General features: G+C 44.7%; 1 protein-coding gene across 2 annotated transcripts in view; it reads left to right on the top strand.

Moving 5' to 3' along the window:
• Window positions 1-1857: 1857 nt before the first annotated feature.
• FAM13C (family with sequence similarity 13 member C) overlaps window positions 1858-16240 on the top strand; it is a 141377-nt gene continuing 126994 nt past the window's right edge. For both annotated transcript variants that reach the window (XM_038743632.1, XM_038743633.1), the window contains exons 1-2: window positions 1858-1989; window positions 12165-12363. In XM_038743632.1, coding sequence (XP_038599560.1) covers window positions 1928-1989; window positions 12165-12363 — 261 coding nt within the window. In that variant the 5' untranslated portion in view covers window positions 1858-1927. The remainder of the gene's footprint in view (window positions 1990-12164; window positions 12364-16240) is intronic.

Raw genomic sequence — 16240 nt, forward strand, 5'->3', positions numbered from 1 at the left:
GGGATGGCTCTACCCTAAGTGGCCGGAAGTGGGAAGGACAGCCCCTGAAATCCTCCATCCCATACTGCGCCAACAACCACCTGTAGATCCATCAATGTTTACTGAAAACTTATGCTGTTCAGAGCTCTGTACTAAACACTTGGGACAGTACAAGAGAATCAGGAGCAGCTCCTGTTGCCCCCAAAGTGCTTAAATCACTTCCCAAATGGAGCGAAAGTGTGGAGGGAGAACCGGGAAGAGCTCTTTTCCCCAATAAGCCTTCATCCCAGCAATGCCACCTTGCTGAATAGGCTGGGAGGACTGAGGGATGGGAATATCTGTCTTCTCTTGGGCAGAAGAAACTGTGAAGGGAAAAGCTATACAAAGCAGTGTGACTTTTTGGAAGGAACATAGGACCAGGAGTCAGAGGACTTGGGTTCTAATCCTGGATTCTCCACTTGTCTGCTGTGTGGCCTTGGACAAGGCAGAGAAGCAGTGTGGCTCAATGGAAAGAGCACAGGCTTTGGAGTCAGAGGTCATGGGTTCAAATCCCAGCTCTGCCAATTGTCAGCTGTATGACTTTGGGTAAGTCACTTCACTTCTCTGGGCCTCATTACCTCATCTGTAAAATGGGGATTAACATTGTGAGCCCCCTGTGGGACAACCTGATCACCTTGTAACTTCCCCAGTGCTTAGAACAGTGCTTTGCACATAGTAAGCACTTAATAAATGCTATCATTAATTAATTAGTCACAACTTCTTTATGCCTCAGCTACCTCACCTGTAAAATGGGTATCAAGACTGATCACCAGTTCTTGTCCAATTCGATTATCTTCTGTCTATCCAAGCACTTAGTACAGTTCGTGGCATTAAAAAAAAAAAAAAAGAAAATTGGTCAAGGAAGAGAAGAGGAGGTGGTTGAGTATTGAGGGTGATGGTGGTGGGGACACTGGCTGCCTTGGGAGGGATCATTTGATCTACTCACAGTCTGGGCTCTCATTGGTCCTGCAGGGAATTGTAAAATGGATTCAGAGGTCTCTACCAGGGCAAGCTGCAGTGGGATGCCAAGTCTCCCCCATTCCAACCCCTGTCCTATTCTCACTGAGGTCTCCTCAGTCCCATTATCATGTAGCACCTATGCCTGAAATGTCATCCCCCCCCCCACCCCTTCACCCCTCTCATGTGAGGAAACACAGGGTTTTCCAAGCTTCCCCATCTTACAGGGCCAAATCATACCATCCCCGGGGCTGAACATAAACCTAATCTCCCCCCACATCCTGTACAGTCCCACCTAGCAGTTCCAGGCCAGATCCGTTGCTAGGTGCCGCTCTGCAGAAGCAGTGTTTGTCTCTCGCTACCTCCTTAGTCAAGAGGGAGGGAGAGAGAAACCCAACCACAACAGCAGCCCTGTGCTCACTGAGCTGCTCCGGCTGAAAGATTAATTGTTCAAAACATCCTTTGGGTTTGGCTCGCCGCACAATTTGTGTGAGATTTCTGGAAGTAAAAATCTCTAGGGAATCTACCTGGGGATAAACAATTAGTCATTCCTATTTCAAACCCTGAGTGAGGCTGGCAGATTCAAAAACCCCCAATTAAATGGGCTCCATAGCAAAGCATCCAGCTTTTGTCTGAATGTGGAACAATTGCCGGCTGCGATTTGACAGCCTGTGGTGGGTAACTTTCAAGACGTGACCCGTTTTGGAGATCTTCTGCACTGCCAAAGGGGCCCGGGGTGTGTTCTGAGCACTGCCTGATGGACTTTGTGGTCTGTCAGTGTTGCAGCCTAATCCCTGAGGGGTGTTCATTATGAGCATGTGCAGATCAGCCCAAGGTACAGTATGTGCATGGAGAGCGAACACAGAGGCTTGCCTTGCAATGCCATGTTTGCGTATGTGTTCTTACTCCCGAGGAGGATTCAGAGAAACGGCTGGCTGGCCTGACTTATCTGATGTTTTCTTGTTTTTGTTTCAGCCTTCAGGATAATTCCTTCAACAACACCGCTGTAGCAGAGTAAGTGGATATGCCATTAAATCGGCTTTGCATGCCTTTCCAGGGAAGAGACGATCGGTTCAGTCCCAATCCTCTAGTGATATTAGAATGCATTGTCTCTTGTCATTTATGGATATTATTACCATGAAGGGGCTGGATGATGTCACAGAAATCCTTACACATTGAAATGTTTAGCAGCATTGTTGCAACATGAAAATAACTGAGTGCTGTGTTGGTGGCAGTGCTACTTGTCGTGTTTGTTATTGGAGCTTAAGATTTTTAGATTGATTTTACATATCTGAAGGAAAATGTGTTTTCTTTGCCATCCTAAGTGTTGATATCCAGGAAGCATATGCTGTATACATTTAATGGAGATGAAGATGGAATGAGGGCTGGGGGGACACAGAGGTGTTGGAAATAACTTATGGAACTCTGTGTGTGTGTGTGTGTGTGTGTGTGTGTGTGTGTTAGAGAAAGAAAGTGGTTCATCCTGACTATTTTTTAGGATTCAGCAAAGTAAATTTTTCATCCCCAGTTTAGTCTTGTCTTGATTGATCTTAAAACCTGGTTGTTAAAGAAATAGCTCAGCAGGAAGAATAGGAAGGTGGTTGAAGTTTCAAAATATTGACTTAACTGGGAGACTGCACATTTACTTTTGACATTTTTTTCAAGGGCAATAAATGTTTTCACTTCTTTCTTTTCAAACGCCGATATGCCCGGTATCGGTGTTGAGAATGTTCTGGGCCAAACTTTCTCGTGTGTTTGGGGTTGTTTTTACAATATATTTCCAGAAGTGAGAGGAGGTATGATTGGTTGTACTTAGATTCTCTTAAAATTTCTGGAATGGTGAAATAGAAAACCCAAATGCCTGGTGAGTTGTTTGTAAAAGTTGTGAGGACGAGCTGAATTCGGACAGAATCCCCCGGCCTGTAATTTGACTTGCACAGTCCCTAATGTTGTCACAGGAATGACTACGGGTAGTAGATGCCAAATTCTGCAGGGATCCTAGGCCTCATTTAGCCTTACACATTCTTTCGCTCCTCAGTTGGATGTACTATTTGCAGTTCTGCCCTGAGGAGGCACAAATACTATCAAAAGTGGAGAGGGAGGGTGAAACACAAATAATAAATCTATTTTTGAGGAGAAAATGAACACACAGGTGACTAGGCAGCAGGAGACTGTTCATTTCCCAGATCAAGTGCATTTTCATGATGTCCTCTTCACCCATGCGGCATTGCCAAAGGCCAGGTGCATTCTGGGGCCAGGCTTTGTAATGTAAGCATTTAGAAATGGAAGAAATTGAAATTTTCACTTTCTCAGAAGGAAGCATTAAAGTAGAATTTCTTTTTCTATATTTGTGTGTATGAGCATGTGTATATATGTATTTGTATAAATAGAAGGGAAAGAGAAATGAAGGGAGAGAGAGAAAGAGGCCTCAGTGGATTCTTGGTCACTTAGAATTATGATGCTGCCTTCAGAAATGTGACAGTGATTTAATTTCACATTCATAAATGTCAAACAGTTTGCATCAGGGCCCAGTTCAAAATCTGAATGCATAATTAATAATAAAGTGCAATATGAATAGAACACGGCACAGCCCTCAAAAACATGTTGTTGTTCATCACGGTGGGAATTGAGGGATCTTTTTTTCCACCTCCCATTGAAATGAAGTGGTCTTTCTTTGGTACTCTGACCACCATTTTCTGATTTCTGAGCATCAAGCAGAAACTTCTGACCATTGGCTTTAAGGCACTCAATCAGCTCCTTCTCTCCTTACTCCTTTCTCATTACGCTCCAGCTCACGCACTATCCTCCTCTCAACAACTTTCTCACTGTAACTTGTCCTAGTCTCTCTGGCCCCGGAATGCACCTGGCCTTTGGCAATGCCACATGGGTGAGGAGGACATCATGAAAAAGCACCTGATCTGGGAAATGAGCAGTCTCCTGCTGCCCAGTCACCTATGAATTCATTTTCTTCTCAAAAATAGATTTCTTATTTGTGTCTCAGCCTTATAAATGTGACTGTGCTTAAATTTATGATTTTTGAGATTGATTCCCTCTCCACCTTTGATAGTATTTGGGCCACCTAAGGGCAGAACTGCAAATAGTACATCCAAATGAGGAGCGAAACCCATTTGCTCAAGTCTTCCCTTTTGCCTAGAGCTCCCTCTTACTTCACACCAGGAGACAGTTGCTCCCCTCAGCTTCAAGGCCCTTTTGATATCTCACCTCTTCCAGGTGGCCTTTCCAGCTACAAAATACATAGAATACTGAGCAAAATGAATCCTTAGACTTCTCCACTTTGGATTTTCTTGTATTCTAAGTAATTGAAGAGTGGAAGGAGCATTCTTCTTTGACGATCACTGACACCAAAAGGAAAAGATCTGCTAATCAATTCATCGTTTCCTGAGCACTAACAAGACTTATAATAAGAACAGAACAGAAGGATATCAGGCATTTATAGCCTAGTGTCTGACATAAAGTAAGCGCTTAACAAATAATGTAAAAAAAATGATAGGGATAGAGATAACTTACTACCCCTCCCTGTTCCCCTACCCTCTGAGGGAAATAGTTAAATATTAACAACTGCATAGTCCTTCAGGAAAGCACCATAGTAACTTCCACCACAGGGACAGCTGAATGACTCCAACTAAAGCCTGTTGGGATTACCACATATATTCTATGAAGAAACACTTGAAATGGGGGTGTGGAGCAACTCAAGAGAGAATGGAGGTAGTGTAGGAAATGGGTTTTTAGCATAGATGATCTTCTCCTCACCGAGGTATCAGCAAATTTGTAAGCTCCTAGAGGCAGGGATCATATCTGCTTTATTGTACATTCCCAAATACTTGGTACAGAGTTGTGCATAGAGTGAGCATTTATTAAATAGTGTTGACTGATTGAAAACACTGTGGAGAAGAGAAACTTAGTGGAAAAGCCTCCATTGAGAAGAGTCTTCCAGAAGGGACATTGCTTTTTAATGTTTAATAGAATTGTGGATCTCCTGAATCAAATGCCTTCCAAATACAAACATTATAGTCCCTGGATTAAAGGTTGTTTCCCACACTTGGCCTCCTCTGCCAACGTTAAATATGCTACGCCAATCTAGTAATTTGGTAATGACCATCTGTCAATCTAGAAATCTTAACCTCAATTCTCAGTGACTGCATATTATTAATAAACCGGAATGCAGAAGGTGGTTTTGATTGGCGGCAATAGAGAACTTTAAGAGGCTTGTATCTACTTAGGAGATGCTGACCAACCCAGTTTCACTTCTATCTTCATGCTCAGAGACTGCATCCCTGTTTCAGTGTTTTGATTCTTGGTGTCCACTTTCTTACAACTTGTACTTTAAAAATCAATCAATCAATCAATCGTATTTATTGAGTGCTTACTGTGTGCAGAGCACTGTACTAAGTGCTTGGGAAGTACAATTTGGCAACATATAGAGACAGTCCCTACCCAACAGTGGGCTCACAGTCTAAAAGGGGGAGACAGAGAACAAAACCAAACATACTAACAAAATAAAATAAATAGAATAGATATGTACAAGTAAAATAAATAAATAAATAGAGTAATAAATATGTACAGACATATATGCATATATACAGGTGCTGTGGGGAAGGGAAGGCGGTAAGATGGGCATGGAGAGGGGGATGAGGGGGAGAGAAAGGAAGGGGCTCAGTCTAGGAAGGCCTCCTGGAGGAGGTGAGCTCTCAGTAGGGCCTTGAAGGGAGGAAGAGAGCTAGCTTGGCGGATGGGCAGAGGGAGGGCATTCCAGGCCTGGGGAATGACGTGGGCCGGGGGTCGATGGTGGGACAGGCGAGAAGGAGGCACGGTGAGGAGATTAGCGGCAGAGGAGCGGAGGGTGCGGGGTTGGCTGTAGAAGGAGAGAAGGGAGGTGAGGTAGGAGGGGGCAAGGTGATGGAGAGCCTTGAAGCTGAGGGTAAGGAGTTTCTGCCTGATGCGCAGATTGATTGGTAGCCACTAGAGATTTTTGAGGAGGGGAGTAACATGCCCAGAGCGTTTCTGGACAAAGACAATCCGGGCAGCAGCATGAAGTATGGATTGAAGTGGGGAGAGACACGAGGATGGGAGATCAGAGAGAAGGCCGATGCAGTAGTCCAGACGGGATAGGATGAGAGCTTGAACGAGCAGGGTAGCAGTTTGGATGGAGAGGAATGGGCAGATCTTGGCAATGTTGCGGAGTTGAGACCGGCAGGTTTTGGTGACGGCTTGGATGTGAGGGGTGAATGAGAGAGCGGAGTCGAGGATGACACCAAGTTTGCGGGCTTGTGAGACGGGAAGGATGGTAGTGCCGTCAACAGAGATGGGAAAGTCAGGGAGAGGGCAGAGTTTGGGAGGGAAGACAAGGAGTTCAGTCTTGGACATGTTGAGTTTTAGGTGATGGGCAGACATCCAGATGGAGATGTCCTGAAGGCAGGAGGAGATGTCAAGGTCCAAACAGCACTGTTAAGCTGTAGGGTTGGCTTTCTGATTGCCTGCTTTAGATTGTTCATCTATGGTTTGCTTTGCTAAATTAACTCTTATTGGGCAATAGCTTTGTTAGCTTTACAAAGCCCCAGATGACCTATTAATGTGAAAGCCTCTAACAGGGTGAAAAGGCATTATATGGAAAGTTAATTGCTGTTTTTCAGAAGGAGTTATTATCAGGCACAAACATATTTAAACAATAAATTTTCTAATTTTTTTCTTCAAATATTAAAGTTGCCAGCAGAAACAGAACACTTTATGAAATATGGAGGAGGAGAGAATGCAAGTGGTACTTTTATTTCAAGAAAAAAAGCCACATTAATTAAGGCAATTCTAATAGTTTGCCATGGCTAATCAATCAATCAATCTATCGTATTTATTGAGCACTTACTGTGTGCAGAGCACTGTACTAAGCGCTTGGGAAGTACAAGTTGGCAACATATAGAGACAGTCCCTACCCAACAGTGGGCGCACAGTCTAAAAGGGGGAGACAGAGAACAAAACCAAACATACTAACAAAACAAAATAAATAGAATAGATATGTACAAGTAAAATAAATAAATAGAGTAATAAATATGTACAAACGTATATACAGGTGCTGTGGGGAAGGGAAGGAGGTAAGATGGGGGGATGGAGAGGAGGACGAGGGGGAGAGGAAGGAAGGGGCTCAGTCTGGGAAGGCCTCCTGGAGGAGGTGAGCTCTCAGTAGGGCCTTGAAGGGAGGAAGAGAGCTAGCTTGGTGGATAGGCAGAGGGAGGGCATTCCAGGCCCTGGGGATGACGTGGGCCGGGGGTCGATGGTGGGACAGGCGAGAAGGAGGCACGGTGAGGAGATTAGTGGCAGAGGAGCGGAGGATGCGAGGTGGGCTGTAGAAGGAGAGAAGGGAGGTGAGGTAGGAGGGGGCAAGGTGATGGACAGCCTTGAAGCCCAGGATGAGGAGTTTCTGCCTGATGCGCAGATTGATTGGTAGCCACTGGAGATTTCTGAGGAGGGGAGTAACATGCCCAGAGCATTTCTGGACAAAGACAATCTGGGCAGCAGCATGAAGTATGGATTGAAGTGGGGAGAGACATGAGGATGGGAGATCTGAGAGAAGGCTGATACAGTAGTCCAGGCGGGATAGGATGAGAGCTTGAACAAGCAGGGTAGCGGTTTGGATGGAGAGGAAAGGGCGGATCTTGGCAATGTTGCGGAGCTGAGACCGGCAGGTTTTGGTGACGGCTTGGATGTGAGGGGTGAATGAGAGAGCGGAGTCGAGGATGACACCAAGGTTTCGGGCTTGGGAGACGGGACGGATAGTAGTGCCATCAGCAGAGATGGAAAAGTCAGGGAGAGGGCAGGGTTTGGGAGGGAAGACAAGGAGTTCAGTCTTGGACATGTTAGTTCAGTCTTGGACATGTTAGTTCAGTCTTGGACATGCTAATCCTGGGGATACCACAGGTGTGACAAACTAGAAGTCACAGTCTAGAGGTGGATCTTGCAAAGCATAGGAAATTGTGGTACTTTTAAGCACATGTTATGTGCTAAGCACTGTGTTAAATCAGATTAATAATAATAATTGTGGTATTTGTTAAGCATTTATGTCAGACACTGTACTAAACACTTGTGTAGATACAAGCAAATCATGATGGACACATTTCCTGTCCCTCAAGGGGCTCAGAGTCTTAATCATCATTTACAGATGAGGTATCTGAGGCACAGAGAAATGAAGTACCTTGCAGAAGGCCACAAAACAGACAAGTGATGGAGCCAGGATTAGAAGGCATGACCTTCTGACCTCCAGGCCCATCCTCTATCCATGCTGCTTCCCCTGTAGTCCCTCTCTCATCTGGAACTCATATTCCAGGTGCCAAATGCCTAAAGTACTTTTGATTGGATTACAGATTATAGGCCTTTATCTGATCCTCCCCACCTCGTTGAAGGTGTTGATTTATGATCTGCAAATTAGCCACATCTTCTGGTTCCTGCAGACAGGATATGATTGATTAAAACATCTGTCACACACAAAATAACATCTGCCACTCACACAAAACTATTCTTTCTCATTGCTACTAGTCATTACAACTGGAGGAAAGAAATTTCAGAAGAGAGATGTTTATCTGCTATAGAACACCCCCATGATTCTCACAGTGCTGCCTCTGGGCTCTTCATGGTGGGGTTTGGGGGGGATGGGAACTGTCCCCATAAGCCTCACACATTCCCACAAGTCTCACAATACTGCCTTTCTGGGAGGTCAGGGAGGGTTTGTCCCCATGAACCTCACACAACCCTGCTAGCCTTACAGTTGTGTGCCTGGCCCCTGAGGGAAGTGTGTCTGTTCCCACTGCCCAGGGCAATCCCCTTTTATAACCCTTGGACCCCATGGCCCCTGCCTCTCTAAAGGAGAGAGGACATGTAATGAGACCTTGGAAGTATCATACCACCACCACTATTCCTCCAGAGGGCAGAAAGGAGGTAGAGGGGTTAGTGTCAGTGAAGAGGGACAGAGGCCAGTGGGAGGGGTGGAAGTGAGATTTACCAGAACATCCCAACTGCCCTCTTCTTTGACTCAGCCCCCGCCCCACTTTTTCTAATGGCATTTAAGCACTTACTATGTTCCAGGCACTCTACTAAAAGCTGAGGTAGATACAAGACAATCAGGTTGGACACAGTCCATGTCCCACATGGGGCTCACAGTCTTAATCCCTGTTTTACAGACAAGGCAAGTGAGGCCCAGAGAAGTTATGTGACTTGCCCGAGGTCACATAACAGACAAGTGGTGGAGCTGGGAGGTCCTTCTGATTCCCAGGCCCATGTTCTATCCACTAGGCACTGTTACTTCTAGCTAGGCTGGCAACTACCACTTAAACAATGGAGGCAGTGGTGATAGGGGTGGTCATAGTTCAAAATGACAATAATCATTCATGGAACCCCCAGAGCAACACAATTTCAGGATCTATTCATGAAGATCAAACCAGAAGGTCATGGGTTCTAATCCCCACTCTGCCACTTGTCTGCTGTGTGACCTTGGGTAAATCACTTCCCTTCTGTGAACCTCAGTTACCTCATCTGCAAAATGGGGACTGAGACTGGGAGCCCCACATGGGACAGGCACTGTGTCCAACTCAATTTGCTTGTATCTACCCAGTGCTTAGTACAGTGCCTGGCACATAGTAAATGCTTAACAAATACCATAATTATTATAATTTATTACTATTATTATCTTCAAGTAGGCTCTCATTTTAACTAGGTGACTTGGCCCAGAACCCACAGTTTCTTAACCTTAATACAAAAAAAAATAATCAAAGCTAACCTTCAAGCACTTAGTACAGAGCTCAGGACACAGTAAGCGCTCAATAAATACGATTGAGTGAATAAATATGATTGAATGAATTGAAGCTTCAGTAAGTCCACAGTGAAGGTTTAGAGCTTGGATCTTGAAATTAATAACTGGCCACGGACTCAGACCCTGCCAACTAAATTTCACAACATTATAGAACACCAGAAGGTCTAGGATTAGTTACAAATGCACTGCTGTCACCCTGGGTAGACTCAAATAGTGATCTCAGTTATCTTTGCAACTAGCCACTTACAAAGCCAAGTAACAGTAACAGTCTCTGCCTGGCAAGCAGTACAGACTGATCGTTTCATTAATATACCCCATTCCATCACCCCTTGTCTGGTGAATGAGGTCATTCATTGATAAGCAAGCATGGTTTCTCTGTGACTTGCTTTCTTCATCTGTGATGCGGAATGCATGCAACTTTGCCTTCTCTTCATTACGGTTTTCCTGATATCTAAGCTGTGAAGATGAATGGGTTAATAACATTTGTAAAATACATTTTCAGTGCTTTTGAAACAACTATTTATAGAAGCAAAGTGATGTGCTATTTTGGGATGTAAAACATTATGACCTAGTGGAAAGAGCAGAGGATTGGGAATCAGTAGACCTGGGTTCTTTTATTTGCCTGCTGTGTGATCTTGGACAATTCTCTTGACTTCTCTGTGACTCACTTTTCTCTATAAAGTGGAGATTAATGCCTGTTTCTCTCTCCCTTACAAACTGAGGCCCCTCTGGGATCAGGACTATGTCCAATCCGATTTTATATCAACCCCAGTGCTGAGCACAATGCTTTGTACATAGCAAGTGCTTAATAAATACCACAGATTGTTATTATTATTATTATTATGATGATGATTCCTTTGATCAAAGGGAGCATTGCAAAACTGGAAAGGACTTGGGTATTTTTTTTTTACATTTCTCCTTGGGAATGCTTCTAGAATGATGTCTCAGAATGAGGCCTTTGAAAAGTTGGTTCTTGGATGAAACTGTTGTCCAATAGTGCTTGCTAAACTCTTAGAGACAGGCGGTACTTTGGGGTATAAGCTGCTTTCAAGTGGGTGAACACACATAAAGTAAGCCCTTGTAGTTTTAACAAGCATGTCTTCACACCTTGGGTTTCCCCTTTTACGGTGGCTCATGTGATGGTTTATATCAGTAAATCTTTTAGACTGTGAGCCCTTTTAGACTGTGAGCCCACTGTTGGGTAGGGACTGTCCCTATATGTTGCCAACTTGTACTTCTCAAGCGCTTAGTACAGTGCTCTGCACACAGTAAGTGTTCAATAAATACGATTGATGATGATGATGATGATGATGAGTAAAGAAAGGTGACTTTGGGGTGAATGGAGTGGATTCTTGAGGGGTCTCTGTTCTTGAAAATTGTACGGTTCTGCCCTGTCTAATAATTATAACTGTGCTATTTGTTAAGGGCTTAATATGTACCAAGGACTGTACTAAGCACTGGGATAGATGCAGGAAATCAGGCTGGACAGTGTCTTTCCCATTAGCTTACTCACCCTTGAGGTATTGGGGCCAGATAGCCAGGGGGAACAGCCTTTGCTAGCTAGATGAGTATAAGACCTTTGTGGTCTGGTTGTTTATCTCGTTTACAGGGGGTCCCCAAATCAAAATTAGATTTGTTGCAGTCTGCTAATCAATCAGTAGTATTTATTAAATGGAGCATTGTACTAAATGCTTGAGAAACTACAATAGAGTTAGGAGACAGGATCCCAGCTTCGATGAGTTTACAATCTAGTGGAACAGATGGACACAAATTAAGGAGGGGGAAAAGGAGAAGGGAAAGGTGGATATGTGGATGAGTAAGCGCCTAAACAGCAATGTATATAACGTGATATGCCCAGAGGCGTTTCAGGTGGTTCGAGTATTGTCCCACTGATAATAATAATAATAATAATAATGATAATGTTGGTATTTGTTAAGTGCTTACTCTGTGCCAGGCATTGTTCTAAGTACTGGGGTAAATACAGGGTTGGGCATCTTGGAATTGGCCCACACTTACAACATTTTTTATAACTCCTCTGCCTTCCTTTGGAATGTTTCTAATGGACTATGCTTCTATGGAGCAGGGACTATGTCTGTTACAGGGATCTATGCCCAGCCCTGTGCTCAGGGGACATTTAATAAAGAATGTCCATTCATTCACATGCTCAGGAAAAACTGAAGGCTAGGCTCCCCTTTGGGTTAGCCTATCAATGAACATATTCCCAGCCGTTTTACATTTATTTACTTTCAATTAACTGAATTGTACTTTCCAAGCACTTAGTATAATGCTCTGCACACAGTAAGTGCTCAATAAATACGATTGAATGAATGAATTTAGTCTTTTGTGTGTTTTCTTAATTGTGTGCTTCTAATTTTAGAGATGAAAACAATAAGGAGAATTACCCAGACACCATCACCCTCTTAGAGGAGAGTCAACTGCCCCTTCAAGAGAACCAGCAGCAAGTAACTCATACCGTGCTAGATGGTGCTATACAGCCTGGAATGGGAAATTTCAAGTCCAGGAAGCCCAAGGCGATCATTAAAGGGGAGAACGGGAGGAGCCAACCAGAGAACCAGGTAGGGAACTCAGCTTTGGAATGAGCACTCTTAAGAGCTTTGCATTTTGTCCAGCGTGGTCAACAGAAACAGCTCAATGCTGGGAGTCAGCAGACCGGGGTTCTATTCCTGACTCTTCCACTTGCCTGCTGTGTAATCTTGAGTGAGTCACTTTAACTTTTCTGTGCCTCAGTTTCTTCTTCTGTGAAACAGAAATAAAATGTCTAATCTCCCTCTAGACTCCGTGTGGGCAGGGAATGTGTCTGCCAACTCTGTTGAACTGTACTCTCCCAAGCACTTAGTTCAATGGTCTGCTCATAGTAAATGCTCAATAAATGCCATTGATGATGATCTCCCTCCGTCTTGTGACTCCCTTGTGGGACAAGGATTGGATCTGATCTGAGTGTCTTGTATCAATCAATAGTATTTATTGATGCTTGAGAAAAGCGGTAGAAGATCTGGGCTAGTCAGAAAAAAGCTAGCCCTCTGCTGTACATCTCACCAAATACATCTGAGAGAGCACAGTCCTGGGAGTCAGAGGACCTGGATTCTAATCCTGACTTTCAGTTGCCTGCTGTGTGACCTTGGTCAATTCATTCACTTTCCTGTGCCTCAGTTTTCTCAACTATAAAATGAGGATTCAATACCAACTCTCCCGCCCTCTTAGACTGCGAGCCCCATGTGGAATAGGGAATGTGTCCGATCTGATTATTTTGTATCTATCCCAGTGCTGAGAACAATGCTTGTCACATAGTAAGTACTTAACAATTGTTATTATTATTATTATTATTATTTAGACATGGTCTTCTACACTATGCTAGGACACAAAGGTTCAGGACAGACTATAGGTGAAAAGTGTTCTTGTCCCACTTCTTCCAGCCTTGATGGGTCCCAGGATGGTTCATCAAATACCGGATGAGGGTCTAAAGCTTCTTCTGAACATAATTTGAACAAAACATGAGGTGATTATTTCAAAGTGGGATGAGACCCTTAAACACTCCCTCTTATGTTTCCAAGTTGTGGTCTTTCCCCACTTCCCTAGGAGGGCTAATTAATTTCTCAGTGTTACGGTGAGGGTTCTGTTATTTCTCTTACACTCATGATGAACTTCCATTACAATCCTTGTCTGGTGCTCATTAAGTAACAGAACCATCACTCTACCAAACCTATGTTCCCTTCAGCAGGTGACTGGATCTTTGCTCCTTCAGTGTCATGGAAGAATGAGTCACAAGAAAAATATACTAAAGCAAATGTGACCACTCCATTCTGAAGTTCTGGGGCCTGTCTCTATTTAAAGGAGCCCTTGGAGACTGAGCTGTAAACTGACCTTGTGGCCCAATTTAGCTAGAAGAGTCCTGGATTTTTTTTCTAATATGTCCTAGGCAATTCTGGAGAAGTTTGATAATGTTCTATATTTGGGTCTGCCCAGGTTGATGAACTGTATGGCCTAGTAGAAAGATCACAGGCTTGGGAATAAAAAAAAAACCTGGGTTCTAATTCCAGCTCTGACATTTGTCTTCTGTGTGACCTTGGGCAAATTACTTAACTTCTTTGTGCCTCAGTTACCCCGTGTGTAAAATCAATCAATCAATCGTATTTATTGAGCGCTTACTATGTGCAGAGCACTGTACTAAGCGCTTGGGAAGTACAGATTGGCAACACATAGAGACAGTCCCTACCCAACAGTGGGCTCACAGTCTAAAAGGGGGAGACAGAGAACAGAACCAAACATACCAACAAAATAAAATAGGATAGAAATGTACAAGTAAAATAAATAAATAAATAAATAGAGTAATAAATATGTACAACCATATATACATATATACAGGTGCTATGGGGAAGGGAAGGAGGTAAGATGGGGGGATGGAGAGGGGAACGAGGGGGGAGAGGAAGGAAGGGGCTCAGTCTGGGAAGGCCTCCTGGAGGAGGTGAGCTCTCAGCAGGGCCTTGAAGGGAGGAAGAGAGCTAGCTTGGCGGAGGGGCAGAGGGAGGGCATTCCAGGCCCGGGGGATGACGTGGGCCGGGGGTCGACGGCGGGACAGGCGAGAATGAGGTACAGTGAGGAGATTAGCGGTGGAGGAGCGGAGGTTGCGGGCTGGGCAGTAGAAGGAGAGAAGGGAGGTGAGGTAGGAGGGGGCGAGGTGATGGAGAGCCTTGAAGCTGAGGGTGAGGAGTTTCTGCCTGATGCACAGATTGATTGGTAGCCACTGGAGATTTTTGAGGAGGGGAGTAATATGCCCAGAGCGTTTCTGGACAAAGATAATCCGGGCAGCAGCATGAAGTATGGATTGAAGTGGAGAGAGACACGAGGATGGGAGATCAGAGAGAAGGCTGGTGCAGTAGTCCAGACGGGATAGGATGAGAGCTTGAATGAGCAGGGTAGCAGTTTGGATGGAGAGGAAAGGGCGGATCTTGGCAATGTTGCGGAGCTGAGACCGGCAGGTTTTGGTGACGGCTTGGATGTGAGGGGTGAATGAGAGAGCGGAGTCGAGGATGACACCAAGGTTGCGGGCTTGTGAGACGGGAAGGATGGTAGTGCCGTCAACAGAGATGGGAAAGTCAGGGAGAGGACAAGGTTTGGGAGGGAAGACAAGGAGCTCAGTCTTCGACATGTTGAGCTTTAGGTGGCGGGCGGACATCCAGATGGAGATGTCCTGAAGGCAGGAGGAGGTGCGAGCCTGGAGGGAGGGGGAGAGAGCAGGGGCAGAGATGTAGATCTGGGTGTCATCAGCATAGAGATGATAGTTGAAGCCGTGGGAGCAAATGAGGTCACCAAGGGAGTGAGTGTAGATTGAGAACAGAAGGGGACCAAGCACTGAACCTTGGGGAACCCCCACAGTAAGGGGATGGGAGGGGGAGGAGGAGCCTGCAAAAGAGACTGAGAAAGAACGACCGGAGAGATAAGAGATAAGAGATAAAATGGGGATTGACTGTGACCTCTATTTGGGACAGGGACCCTGTCCAACCTAGATTATTTTGTAGCTACTCCAGAGCTTAGTACAGTGCCTGCCACATAGTAGGCACTTAAATACCATTAAAAAACAAAACCAAAAGAAAAATAAAACCAAATACAATTATTATTAAAGTCAGCCCACCTTGTACTAACAAATACATTCTCCCCTCCCTCTTCCCGTCCACCCCCCCACCACACTCACACACACACAAACACACAACACCTCTCCAACAACTGCTCTTGTTTGCTGTGAAGCTTAAGCTCTCATTTCCACTAGGAATTATGCTGAATGTGATCTGCCACAGCATGTTGTTTTCATTACATATTTTAGCTTAGAACGTGTTGGCAGAATGAGTGAATGTTCTTCTGATGATGTTTCCAGATAGAACAGGATGCGATGTCAGCAAAAATGGTCGTGTGTGTGCTTGTGGTGTTGGGCAAGGCGTAAATACTTCCATGTGATTTCTCCATAACATGAGGTACTTCAATAACCCAACTGCTGTGTTGCAGGAGAACTGACTGCATTTAAATCAACTCTCACAGCTTCTGGGACTTGAATGCTGGGGAAGTCTAATCCTCTCTTAATAATAATAATGATGGCATTTATTAAGCACTTACTATGTGCAAAGCACTGTTCAAAGTGCTGGGGAGGTTACAAGGTGATCAGGTTGTCCCATGGGGGGCTCACAGTCTTCATCCCCATTTTACAGATGAGGTAACTGAGGCCCAGAGAAGTTAAGTGACTTGCCCAAAGTCACACAGATGACAATTGGCGGAGCTGGGATTTGAATCCATGACCTCTGACTCCAAAGCCCGTGCTCTTTCCACTGAGCCATGCTGCTCTCTTGTTCACTCCTAAGTTACTGAAAGGGCAGGGATCAGAATGCAAGGTTGGGATGGGGTTTCAGTGGTCCAGTTTCAATTCAAACTGTTCCATCAATGTCT

The sequence above is a fragment of the Tachyglossus aculeatus genome, chromosome 3, assembly GCF_015852505.1.
Source record: "Tachyglossus aculeatus isolate mTacAcu1 chromosome 3, mTacAcu1.pri, whole genome shotgun sequence".
In the NCBI taxonomy this organism is placed as follows: Eukaryota; Metazoa; Chordata; class Mammalia; order Monotremata; family Tachyglossidae; genus Tachyglossus; species Tachyglossus aculeatus.